General features: G+C 35.1%; 1 protein-coding gene across 8 annotated transcripts in view; it reads right to left on the reverse strand.

Moving 5' to 3' along the window:
* osbpl8 (oxysterol binding protein-like 8) overlaps window positions 1-14001 on the reverse strand; it is a 70771-nt gene that overhangs the window by 36764 nt on the left and 20006 nt on the right. For 4 of the 8 annotated variants that reach the window (XR_007929773.1, XR_007929774.1, XM_051890992.1 and 1 more), the window contains exon 1: window positions 8578-8625. Coding sequence is in view for 3 of the 8 variants with exons in the window: in XM_051890992.1 (XP_051746952.1) it covers window positions 8578-8610 (33 nt within the window). In the remaining 5 variants the exon portion in view is untranslated. Of the gene's footprint in view, window positions 1-3430; window positions 3508-8577; window positions 8626-12626; window positions 12718-14001 lie in introns of those variants that run through there. The other 4 variants (XM_051890995.1, XM_051890993.1, XM_051890997.1 and 1 more) reach the window with 2 other exon arrangements.

The raw sequence follows: 14001 nt of genomic DNA on the forward strand, positions 1-14001 counted from the left end.
AATCGTGAGGATTGCTGTTCATTTGCTTGCATAATCAAAGAGAACATATTTGGCATTCAACTAACTAGTCTAATCATGTCAGTCTGTCTGAATTTACGATAAACCAGCATGCCAAATCTGTTAAAATATTTTAGCTCTGTACAAATATAATTTAATAACATTTAGAGCGGATTGAAAAGCACAAAGCTCAAGGATTTGTAATGTTTGACCACTTATGACAGTTTCAAAGCTGTTTTCAGCATTACAGGGATTAAGTACAAAAAAACAAAACACAGAATCAATCCAAAACCTCTTTCACTTTGGTGCATTGAATTGTGGGCAGTGTTGTTATTGTTAACTTAACTAAAGCTAGTAAAAATAGTTTTTGGAAATAATAATAAAATAAAATAAAATAATAAAATAATAAACTAAAATAAAATAAAAATTGAAATGAAATAAATAAATAAAAAATAAATAAATAAATAAAATAAAATAAATAAAAATTTAAATGAAATAAATAATAAAAAAGTAATTTAATTTAAAATAAAATACAATGTTATTTTAAAATAAAATAAAACAATTTAAAATAAAATAAATTAATTTTATTTAATTATTTTATTTTATTTAATAAATTAATTTAAAATAAAATTTCCGTTAAATAAAATTAAATAATATTAACTAATAACTAAAAATAATAACTTAAATTCAAATTAAAACTGAAAATATAAAACCAAAAGCCAATTCAAAATATTAATAAATACTATAACAGTATGTAAATAATACTAAAATAACACTGCTTGTATGATACACCCCCTAATGTCTATTATTCCCCTTTTCACCAAATGCAGGTGGTCATCTGGCTATTTGACATAAAAGGAAGATGTGAAAGCTATAATATTCAATGCACATATAGTATCCCATTCTCCAGCTCAGGAAATAAGATAAAACTAAAGCCACTGTAATCAAAACGTGTCTCTATCGTGGATAACGGCATGTTTTCATTGCACAGCCAGGAAAGCATCTGTTCGATAATCCTTAAACAACTCAATGTCTGCTCCGCTTCCTCCTGCAAGAAGCTTCCAGCATCTGTGTTGATGTTACTGCCCATGTTTGTCTATTCTGTTTCCTGTCGCTCTCCCAAAATTCATTGTGATGAAACTATCAACTTCCTGCTGAAGGCCCCATATACTGTAGTGATCATCTGAGCAATTTAACCAAACCATGACTATTTACTTTAGGTTATCTTCTAGATAATCTGTTATATAACAAAGCTACTGGAAGTTTCTCCTATGAATATTTCTATTTGATAATATTTGAAATTTATTTTGGCAGTCATCTGGAACTTACCACATGCAAAGCAAGGGCGTTTTGGCTATCAATGCCACTGTTGAAATGAACGATTCAATGTCAGCCCTCATTAATTTATTCAGTGAGCAAAAGTGTCTGATAATAGGACGCTTAGCAAGATAGAGCAAGTATTATTCGGCTGGTCATGTGATGTCGGGCCGCATGAGGCGGCTCATTACCATGTGAATGAATTACTGACGTCTTTTATGACTGGAGTCTTCCTCTCATGTGAGCGTACGTCGTTTTAAACAGATTTTTAAAAAGCACTGTCCATTTATTTAGAGGTCAAACTTTTATTAAAAATTGCAGAGTGCACCTAAAAATTCACACAGCGGAGTCTGTGACTCATACATTACCATTCACATTACGTTTTGCGGTTTTATTTTTACAGAAATTAATACTTTCATTTACCAATGATGCTTTAAACTGTTTAAAAGTGACTGTAAAGACATTTATAACGTTACAAAAGACTTCTATTTCAAATAAATGCTCTTTTGAGTTTTTTTTTATTCATATCCTGACAAAAAATGTATTATGGTTTCCACAAAAATATGAAGCAGCGCAACTGTTTTCAACTTTGATAATAACTAGAAATGTTTCTTGAGCAGCAAATCATTACATTAGAATGATTTCTGAAGGATCATGTGACACTCAAGACTGGAGTAAAGCTGAAAATTCAACTTTGATCACAGAAATAAATTACAGTTTACAATATATTCACATAGAAACAGTTATTTTAAATTGTAATAATATTTCACAATTTTTACTGTATTTTTGATCAAATAAATGCAGCTTTGGTGAGCATAAGAGACTTCTTTTTGAAATGTTTTAAATGATAGTGTATGTAGTCAGACTCACAAAGTAGTCAATCAGTACAGCTGATGGTCTCAGATCGCAGAACAAAATAAAACAAAACCATCTATAATGCTGACTTTCTCATGGTTTCTCCAGGACATATTTAGTTCTCCTGCAGTGCTGGTCCGATGCAAAATTATGGTGATGACACTCGATTTTGTCTGGAGAAATGAATCAATGCAATTGCTCATCACCAGCACCACATGGAGTCTGTTTATTCACTTTTCAGCACTAAATGTGAGAGAAAAATCAACATAATTCTGCAGAATGAATTTACATATGGTCAAACAGAGCTGAACATATGATCAAACTAGGCAAAGTATCTGCAAAATGAACATGCAAGACCCAAACATTATTTTCCAAACAGCATCCAGCACGTCGATCCGATCAATCCTTGCATCAGCATGGTTTCTGCTGAGCTTCTTCAAGCTTTGACTCATTCAATCAAAGTCAATATACTCACATAGTGGGCATAATGAACGACATAGACACACACACACACACACACACACATCGAAAAAGAACATATTTTTTAAACATTCAAGCATGAAAACCTTTAGTAGAGGCCAAAAACAAAACCTTGATGTAAAAGGGCATAATAGGTCCCCTTTAAGTCATCTATGACTTTACTCCGATAAAGGAAAATGGGTTAATGTGTTTACACGACCACATGCATTGTTAACTTATTAAGCATAAACAGTTAAGAAAGTGCCTGTAAACATGCTCAATTAATGTTATTTAACTAAATATAGAGTCAGAGGAGCATTTTGTAATTCAAGGTGCCTGATGTGACTAACCACGAAACAATATTTCACAGATGCACATTTTCTCACTGATTATTCTAAAAGTGCTTTTGACACACGGCTCATTGGTCTTGTTTAACGTTTAACTAAGTTTCCTGCCCCAGCTGCCAACATTTTGTGAAACCACCTTGATTTACACTCCCGTAAATGACTGTTTAAGCATCTCCTGAAATGAATTTAGATGAGTCAAGCAGCCTGTGAAACAAAGACGACAGCTGATGTTTTAAACCCTCAGCGTTCGGGTGTTTTCCAGCAAATCCACAGGGAGATTAATGTGAAACACTCAAGAGCATTCGACGTCCGCTTGCGTGCACAAACACACATGCGTAACAGCAACAGTCACAGTCGACAGGCCCATACGTGACAGCACAGCGTTCCTGCTGGATCAGCACTGTCATGACTTTAACACCAAGCCACAAAACAACAAGTAAAAGTCACAGACGCACCTACAGCCAGAGCAGAAGATTTCTAAAACACCTAGAAAAAGAGTCGTCACACTCATCCGGAGGCGGTACAGTCAGTCCTGAGGGCACAATTAAAGAAAATTAAAGCACTTTTAGAGCACTGTGACTCACAAAAAGCTTTTAGGAATGTGCAAAACTCTTTTCAGTCGTTCAAGTGATTTTAAAATATGTGGATTTTGCACATCCTTTTTGGTCTTCAGAAAGTCATGGATAATTAGGCTATTAGCATAAGACATGCGTTCAAAAATAGCTTTTTAAAAGGAATACTTGTAACTGGAGTTGATGGACTATAAACGCGATGACATGAGGAAATATTCTGATACACAGAAGACAATGATGTAGACCAATAATTCAAAGAACAATGGACAAAAAACTAACTATGCCTTAATTCTTTCTGTGTTAAACTGATGTGTGTCATTTGTTCGGAGACTGTAGTGCTTTTAAATGTAATGAAAATATTATTAGACCTTTAAAATGTTCTTCCGCGTTTCTCTCTCATTTTGGGAGTTTGTTGTCATATAGGCTTAGGTTTTTAAAATGCATCAAGGTGCCCTCAACTCTGTTTTTGTGTTTTGATTTGTTTTCCGTGGTCATATTTTAATATTCAAGTGTCTGTATAATGAGTGTGTTGCAGGTCTGTGTTTTATTGGTTGTTGTCTCCCTTTTTCCCCACCTTCTACTCTCCCACTTTTCTACAGCTTTACACGCCCATTTCTTGAGACTTTTTCAACTCAGAGGTGTGAACGACCAGGCTAAAACAGGGGGGTTTCATGACACTTTAAAGGATTAGTTCACTTCGGAAGTAAAATTTCCTGATAATTTACTCACCCCCATGTCATCCAAGATGTTTATGTCTTTCTTTATTCAGTCGAAAAGAAATGAAGGTTTCTGAGGAAAACATTGCAAGATTTTTCTCCATATAGTGGACTTCAATGGGGTTCAACGGGTTGAAGGTCCAAATTTCAGTTTCAGTGCAGCTTCAAAGAGCTCTACACGATCCCAGATGAGGAATAAGGGTCTTATCTAGCGAAACGATTGGTCATTTTTAAAAAAAATAATAAAAATTATATACTTTTTAACGACAAATGCTCGTCTTGCACTGCTCTGTGATGTGCCACGCATTACGTAATCACGTTGGAAAGGTCACGTGTGATGTAGGCGGAAGTACCGATCCAGTGTTTACAAAAAGCGAACGTGCAAAGACTAAATCAAACGCTCTTTACAAGAAATAGTAAAACAACGATGTCGGACGATTTTGAAGTTGGAGGAGAAAATGAGATGGAGTTTTTCGCTCTACCGCGGTACTTCCGCCTACGTCACGTGTGACCTTTCCAACGTGATCACGTAATGCGTGGCGCATCGCAGAGTAGTGCAAGACGAGTATTTGTGGTTAAAAAGTATATTATTATTATTTTTTTATTTTTTTAGAAAATGACCAATCATTTTGCTAGATAAGACCCTTATTCCTCATCTGGGATCGTGTAGAGCCCTTTGAAGCTGCACTGAAACTGACATTCGGTAACTGTTGAAGTCCACTATATGGAGAAAAATCCTGTAATGTTTTCCTCAAAAACCTTAATTTCTTTTTGACTGAAGAAAGAAAGACAAACATCTTGGATGACATGGGGGTGAGTAAATTATCAGGAAATTTTAATTCTGAAGTGAACTAATCCTTTAAAAGCAAAATGATTGTGACAGAAAAAAAAAAAAAAAAAAAAACCTCAGACCCAATTAAATTCATTGTTTATGGGACTGTCTTGCAATCAAAGCCTATTTGTCTAAAGTTGTGGTTGAATTGAGTCACATATTTGGTTTGGTCTTGAAGTTGGACCCATTATCTTTACTTCTAGGCCATCTATGTAAACACATTTCCAATAAACATACCAGACGGCTTTTAACTTTTGCTGCCAGGTTCATCTTTCTGTGTATTCTTCACTGTTTCATAATGCAGTTCCAAATGCATTATTCTTTCTGAATAATTATTATATTTTAAGAGATTATTATTTTTGGTTGTTGTGCAAGGAAAAACATTGCAAACTATGTGTAAAACAACATTTATATGACCAGGCAGGAGACTTGGGTAACTTGATGGAAGAGGTGTGTGATAATTGCTGAAACTTGCCTTTCAACAAATCATGTTGCACAACTTGGCAAATGGTAATGCATATCACTTAATTAATTTTCATGAGCTGCTGATCTTTATTCATGATCCTGCTTGCTTGCTTATAAATGCATTTCCTGTTCATTAGATAAGTAATATTCCAATAATCATGTAAGCAAAGAGAGGGATGCACTAAAATTTTCTACAGCAATTGATACAAATGCTATAGATTATGCTGAAAATATTTCAAAGAATTTGGTGTTATGTTTTGACTCTTTCACAGTCAAAAAATCTCATTACATAAGCAAATAAGTGTTTTGGTAACAAGAATGCTAAAAGAGAAAGGGAGAAAGAGCTGGAGAGATGGGCGAAAGAAAACACAGATGGAGAAAGGAAGGTGAAGATGGTGTATAGAGTATCAATCTATCACCGGGATGCTTTCAGACGCATCTCATTGGCTGGTAATGGGTTTGGATCACAGTGAGGTGTTTTGGTCCTGGGATGGATCCTATTACCTCTGCTGTGGCTCTGCTGATCTCCGGTCAGCCTTAATATATGCTGGCCCATTTCACAGACAATTTTAGCACCAAATCTCCTTGAAATTGTGTTCTGTTTGAGAGAACATTGTGGAGGCAGCAGTGTGGTAATGTCACTGAAGCACTTTCCATCTACTTCAGGGGTGTGAATGTCAATGAAGTCTGGGAAGGCAAACGCATCTGATCGGCTAATGCTGTCTGTCAGCTGGTGGGAGAAGAGTCAGCAAACACTAGCTAATGACAGACGTTTAACATCACATGCAGCTGACGGGAAAGAGGTGGAGGTGACTACCGCAGAAGATGCCAAAAGTTGAGATGCCAAAAAAGAGGAATGGAGGAAAGGTGAAGTTTTAATGGCAAAGAAGCAGTGCAATAAAAACAAACGGATGCCAGCAGGACAATACAGATGGAAAATAAACAAATCTAGTTTTGCATTTAAAATGACTTGAGAGTGAGAGCAGTCTAGAAATAATGGAAGCTTGTTTCCACCACTAAATAAAAAAATAAAAAAGGGAATTGTGTGTTATAAAGTCAGAATTGCGAGATAGAAAGTCTCAATTCTGACTTTTTTTCACGCAATTCTGACTTTATAACTCGCAATTCTGACTTTATATCTCACAATTCTGACTTTATATCTCACAATTCTGACTTTATTACGCAATTCTGACTTTATATCACGCAATTCTGAAATTTTAACTCGCAATTCTGACTTTATTATGCAATTCTGACCTTATAACTTGCAATTCTGATTTTATTACGCAATTCTGACTTTATAACTCGCAATTCTGACTTTATTACGCAATTCTGACTTTATAACTCACAATTCTGACTTTATCACGCAATTCTGACTTTATATCACGCAATTCTGACTTTATAACTCGCAATTCTGACTTTATTACGCAATTCTGACCTTATAACTCGCAATTCTGACTTTATTACGCCATTCTGACCTTATAACTTGCAATTCTGATTTTATTACGCAATTCTGACTTTATATCACGCAATTCTGACTTTATATCACGCAATTCTGACTTTATAACTCGCAATTCTGACTTTATTACTCGCAATTCTGACTTTATAATTCACAATTCTGACTTTATAACTCGCAATTCTGACTTTATTACGCAATTCTGACTTTATATCACGCAATTCTGACTTTATATCACGCAATTCTGACCTTATAACTCGCAATTCTGATTTTATTACGCAATCCTGACTTTATAACTCGCAATTCTGACTTTATAACTCGCAATTGCGAGAAAAAAAGTCAGAATTGTGAGATAAAAAGTTGCAATTACCTTTTTATTTCATGGCGGAAACAAGCTTCCATACGAAATAGTGTTAATAGTGTTAAGAAAAGTGACACATTAAACTCAAATAAATAAAATAATAATATCTAGTAAAGAATGATATATATATATATATATATATATATATATATATATATATATATTTAAAAAAAAAACTAATTCTATAACCTTTTGAAACAAAAAAATTAAATTCTAAAAATTAAAATAAATCCTTCTAAAAAATATATAAATGAATTCTCAAATAAAAAAACTAAATTCTCAAACACATATTTGAATACTTTTAGAATTAAATGTCATTGTTTTATATATGAGAATATACAGTTATACAGATATAATATTATTATAAATATTAAGAATTAATAATTCAATTATTGTATATTTAAGAATTTAATGTTTTCTATATTTAATGATTTATTCCAAATATATTTAAGAAATGTACTTTTTTGTGATAACTTTTTTTATATGTTTGAGAATTATATATAATGAAATAAAAAGGAGAACAAATTATTTGTTAAAGTGTAGTGAGTACACTATTTTTAGTGCTCATATTTTTAGGGCATCATGTCATCACGGCAAACCATTTTCTTCAGAAAATGTACAAATCTAGTTTTCTGTTGTTGCATTAACACACAGGCTGTGAGACTGGTCATCATGCCATGAGACGGGACTTTCCATTTAGAAAAAAGATGTCCTGATATGGACACAGATACACACATGACAGAGTGACAGAAGCCTGCTTTCTAAAGAGTACAGTCATGCTTTGGCCAACCATCCACAGACAAACCACTCGTACAGATTACCCAACAGCTGCTTCGTGTCCAGCAGTCACAACACACGCACGCACACGCACGCACACGCACACAGAGTCTCTATGCAAATGCTGTTACTACAGTAAAACTCCAGCATCTAAAGTTGCAACATTACCACAGCCCACAGACGATCAGAGTTCAGTAACTGTTCAGAAAAAGAAAAAGAAAAAAAATTCACACGACACTCCTGTCTACAACTCAACAAATTCATACAAGATCATACAAGATCTCATAAGAGACAGCGCACTCATATATCACCGCAAGACTCGGGATCAACACAGAATCCTGTCTACACCCACTTAGCCAATCAATCATCCGTCTGGAATCTGGATGTATTATGAGAGTAACAGAGAGAAACGGAGCCCTATCCTACCGTTAGCAAGCCAGAGTGGTCTGCGAGGATCATACAAACACACACGGTGCATGCGGGACAACACGAATCGCTCTGTTCTGGCGCGCGCAGTACTGATCTACTCTTTCCCACACACTCCTCCATCTCAGACACTGCTCCTCCCTGTTTCTCTTCCCTCTCTGTTGATCATTAGATGATCGTCTGTTTGCTCAGTGTTTCTCACAGCTGGTCAGTCAGTGAACTGGACACAATGAAAACACAACACTGCAACACACACACACGTTTGTTTTTGTGAATTGTGGGGACATTCCATAGGCGTAATGGTTTTTATATTGTACAATCCATATTTTCTATCGCCCTACACCAACCCTACCCATCACAGGAAACTGCACATTTTTACTTTCTCAAAAAAAAAAGTCATTATACAAATTTGTGTCCTGATATGTCACAAAAACACGCACGCACACCACACAACCTGCATTAAATTGATCAAAAGTGACAGTAAAGACATTTATAAAGTTACAATAGATTTCTATTTCAAATAAATGCTGTTCTTTTGAACTTTATATTCATCAAAAAATCATGAAAAAAAAAAGTGTCAAGGTTTCTACAAAGATATTAAGCAGCACAACTGTTTTCAACATTGATAATAAGCAGAAATGAGCATCAAATCATCATATTAGAATGATTTCTGAAGGATCATGTGACACTGAAGACTGGAGTAACGATGCTGAAAATTCAGCTTTGATCACAGGAATAAATTACATTTTAAAATATATTCAAATAGAAAACAGTCATTTAAAATTGTAAAAATATTTCACAATATTACTGTTCTTACTGTATTTTTAATCAACTAAATGCAGCCTTGGTGAGAATAAGAGACTTTTTTCAAAAACTTTGAGATCCAAAACTTGTGAACGGTAGTGTATGAATGGTTTATTTATGACAGTGCTGTTTACTTTCTACACTACAGTTGACATGACACACAAAGTTGACCTAAAACACCTTCTTATATTTATAGACCACCCTGAATATGCCTGAGTTGACATCTGGATAATTGCACCACCCCGTTATGATGACTCATTTCCATTTTCCATAAGCTATGTATTAATAATTCATCATTTATTCATTCATTCGTTCAAAGCTATTGGCTATAAACCGCTTCATGAGGCCATTACAGAAAATAGAAAATATAAATAACTGCACATTATGAAAACACTTACAATCTGAACTAAAACTCAATGCGATTAAAGAGTATGGCTTCACTTTATATAAATCAGCAAAAAGAGACTCATTAGTGAAATAATATGGAGATATTGACAGACTATAAATAGGGGAAGTGTCAGAGCAAATACAGATGATGTTCTCTGAAGATCCTAAACTTCAGTAGATGCAATCTGCACACAATATGCTAATAAAAAATGAATTAATTCACATTTACATAAACATGAGACTATTTGAAGAGCGTTTCCAGCAGGTCATGTTGAGCAATCATTTTAATTTCTCTCACGCTGCTGAATTTCTAAATCAAACATTTCCACTGGTGTTTGTGAGTCTGTATTTAGTCGAAACATCCTGTTCATGGCCTCATGAGGCTGACATCTGCTGCCAGATACGAGAAGCTTAAAGTTTGTGTCGTCTACTTGCCTGCAAAGACAGGAAACAAGTGGCAGAGGTTTCCTGCCAAACTGAGTATCGCTGTCTTCCTCCATCTGATGTAAAATTATCACCAGCATCATCCTGTGTTTCCTTATCGGTGTGCATATATAAACACATCAGACGAGGTCACGGGGTCAGTCTGATGAAACTGTGATGACTATGTGAAATGAACTTCAAGAGTCATTAAAATGATTTCAGCTGTGTTTGATTGCGTTTCATATGGAAGCTTGTTTCCACCATTAAATAAATAATAAAAAAGTCAGAAATGTGTGATAAATTCCTATAAATGTCAACAAACACATATAAAATGTTGAATTAAATAAAACACTGAATATTTTTTAGGTAAAGAAATTGTGCTACTAAAGGAAATGTTGATACCGTCAACGTAAACGGAAATTACACAGTCTCACTTCAGCAGACCAGGTTGTGAATATAGGAAGAAGTCAACAAACAAGAACACACAAACTGAGCTCCAGTAACAGTTAAAAGTGAATCTTGGGATAGAGCTCAGACCGAAAGTATGACAAACGATCCTGTAAATAAGGTCTGGCTCTCGGGTCAAGGTTTACTGATTTATCCAGCACATGTCATAAAGTAGCTGTATTTTACATCACTGCAGACTTTTACAGCTCATCGTGTCTCTCTCCGTTCAGATGATTCAGGCAGGAAGGGTGTGAGCTTTCTCAAAGCACTGGAGTAATAACGCCAGTCGATTCTTATTTTCAATCCAATTTAGGCGTCACGGCTGATCAATTACTGTTACATTGTGTGCCCATTAACAGCAAAGAACAGCAGCCTGTAGAGAATCGAGGATATTATTATATTATATTATATTAATAGAAAGGTACAATTGAAAGTATACATGGTCGTTTTTGTTGTACTGGATTTAATTTATGCTAATTTTAATTTTTAAAAAATTATCTGGGCAGAAAAAAATACATTACAGTAATGAGAAATCTTTTTATTTCAGTATAAATGTGATGTATGTAATTTCATTCACATTTCATTTTTTTCTATACAAAACATTATTAATTTATAGTAATAATATTATTAATAATGATAAATATTTATTATGACTGGCACATTTTTTCCAATCACAGACTTATTGAGCTCGTGAACACAATGACCAATCAGAGGTGTTTACGAATCCACTCAACAGTGCTGAAAGAGACATTTTTAAAATTTCAGTATTGCCTTGGTATCTAAGTCGGTACTTTTGACAACACTAGAATGGACGGATGGATGGTGCAATTACAACCCATTTACAAGGAACCAGGAAAATGTCTGGTGCACAGTGACATCCTTCACTCCCACCAGAGAGCTAAAGATCTGATCTGAACCTTTATACAGGGAAAACATGAAGTAATGTTTTCTGACATGTGTGAAGCAAATGGAGCTGGAGGAATATAAACCACACTTTACTGAAATTAACAATAAACACAAACAAACCCCTTACAGCTCTTGTTCCAGCAAACGGCTTTAATGGCTCATGAATAAAGTAAATACTTACACAACACCTCCACATCTCCTGCTCAACAGACATTTATTTAGGTTAATGAGAGTGACAGAAAGTGTGGCTCACAGGTGCATGCTGGGTAACACCTGAGGCTTGTGTGTGAAATGATTCATTGGCAGTTTGCACATTAGCAAATAACCAGAAACGCAATACAAACACAAATGCTCAATAGGTGAACATTTAATGTGCTTCTCGGTTTTTTTTTTCTGGACAAAAGCATTGTGACATTATTTTTATGACAATTAAGAATTTTAACCCCGAATCCCGATTACAGGAATGCCAAAAAATTGAGATGTCTGGCATTTCATATTTTATCTTTTATCTTAAGTGTTTCTCATTCCTATAACAGCATTGTTTTGTATTGAAACAACGATTTTTAATCTTTAAATTAATCAGCATACATTAAATGCAGTGCAACAAATTCTACCATGATAAATGCTTCTTTTAATTTAAATATTTATTTTGAAAAATATATAATTGCAATATAATCATTATAGGTAAAGACAAATAATTTTTACACAACACAGAAATAAGAAAAAGGGGCTTAAAATTTCTTAATCATAATGAAATTAATCTCACAATGCAAAAAACAGTGTATTTTTTAATAGATGTTATTAAATATATTATTTTGAGATAGTAAGAAGTATCCCAGCATGCATTAGTTATTTGTACTATTCATTATTCACAGACTCGCTCTCGAACACTGACAGGTGAGGTGTGTTTCTGTCTTTTGTAGTCGCTAATGGGAGAGAAAGTGTGGTGATTTTTAAAGTGTGTCTGGTGTCAGCAGCGTTAGCTTTGTTCTTGTCATTGTGAAGGCCAATACATGCTTGTGTGAGCTCTAATGGCTCATTATATTCCCATAATGCATATGTGTGTGCGTGTGAGTGCTCACCTGAGCTCTCTCAGGATCACCCTGAGACTCGGCACAAGACTCCATGTTTCTCCAGAGACCGCCGGTCAACGCTGTTCACAGATCTGCATGTCTGCGGAGACACAAACATACCTACTTTTAACAATTACACTACGATGCATGTTTATGACAGCCTATTTAGGCTAGCCAAACAGCTTAATCATAATTAAAGTAATAGTTCAGTCAAAAATGACAATTGTTATTAAAGAATCGTATACTTGCACTGTCTGAAATTGAATACTTCCCTACTTTTTAGAATGCAAAAAACAGTACGGCAACAGAAACTGGCATTTAAAGCAACCAACCACAGTTTGTTATCTCACGTTTGCTAGTCTCTAGACAACTACAGACCATTTTTTTGACGATTAACGTACTTCTTTATAATATCTGGCGCATATGGCCCTTATTTGAAGCTTGATGTCACTCGACATGCAGGTGCTTCAGATAATTATTTTCTTCTCAATTAAAGGGGTCCTTGATTATGATTTCACTTTTTTAACTTTAGTTAGTGTGTAATGTTGCTGTTTGAGCATAAACAACATCTGCAAAGTTACGATGCTCAAAGTTCAATGCAAAGGGAGATATTTTCTTTTACAGAAATCGCTTTTTAAGGACTACAACAAACGGCGGTAGGGACTACATCAAGCTTCTTCCCGAGTTAATGACATCACTAACCCTAAAATTTACATAAACCCCGCCCCTGAGAACACGCAACAAAGGGGGTGAGGCCATGTTGGTCTGCTTTAGAGAAGAGGAAGAGTTGTTGTAGTAGAGTGTTGTTGTCATGCCTTCATTTTACGCCGGACTGCTTCACAAACGAGGGTCAATTCAATGCTGGATTTGCACAAAAGATTAACATGACGGCACATACTAGTGGATGAGTTGAATCAACTCCACAGCAACTACATAAATTTATCCACTAATCATTCAGAAACGTCCAGTTTCATTCTAAAAGTTTTTACTTCTTGAGTCTCTCCATCAGTGTCGACTCCGGTTTGATCAATGTAAGGCTGAACACCGTTACTGACAATCCTCATTTGGCTGCGTGAGATTCTCCAGCTTTGTTGTTGTTGAGCAACCGAAGCACGAGCTGTTAAAGCCCTCTTCTGGAAAGGGGGCCGGGAGAAGCAGCTCATTTGCATTTAAAAGGGACGCACAAAAACGGCATGTTTTTGCTCAAACCCAAATAGGGGCAAATTTGACAAGCTATAATAAATGATCTGTGGGGTATTTTGAGCTGAAACTTAACAGACACATTCTGGTGACACCAGAGACTTATATTACATCTTGTGAAAAGGGGCATTATAGGTCCCCTTTAAAACAGCCCTTTTAAGACAGGATGAGCCCATAAGACTGG

The sequence above is a fragment of the Ctenopharyngodon idella genome, chromosome 4 (genome assembly GCF_019924925.1).
Source record: "Ctenopharyngodon idella isolate HZGC_01 chromosome 4, HZGC01, whole genome shotgun sequence".
In the NCBI taxonomy this organism is placed as follows: domain Eukaryota; kingdom Metazoa; phylum Chordata; class Actinopteri; order Cypriniformes; family Xenocyprididae; genus Ctenopharyngodon; species Ctenopharyngodon idella.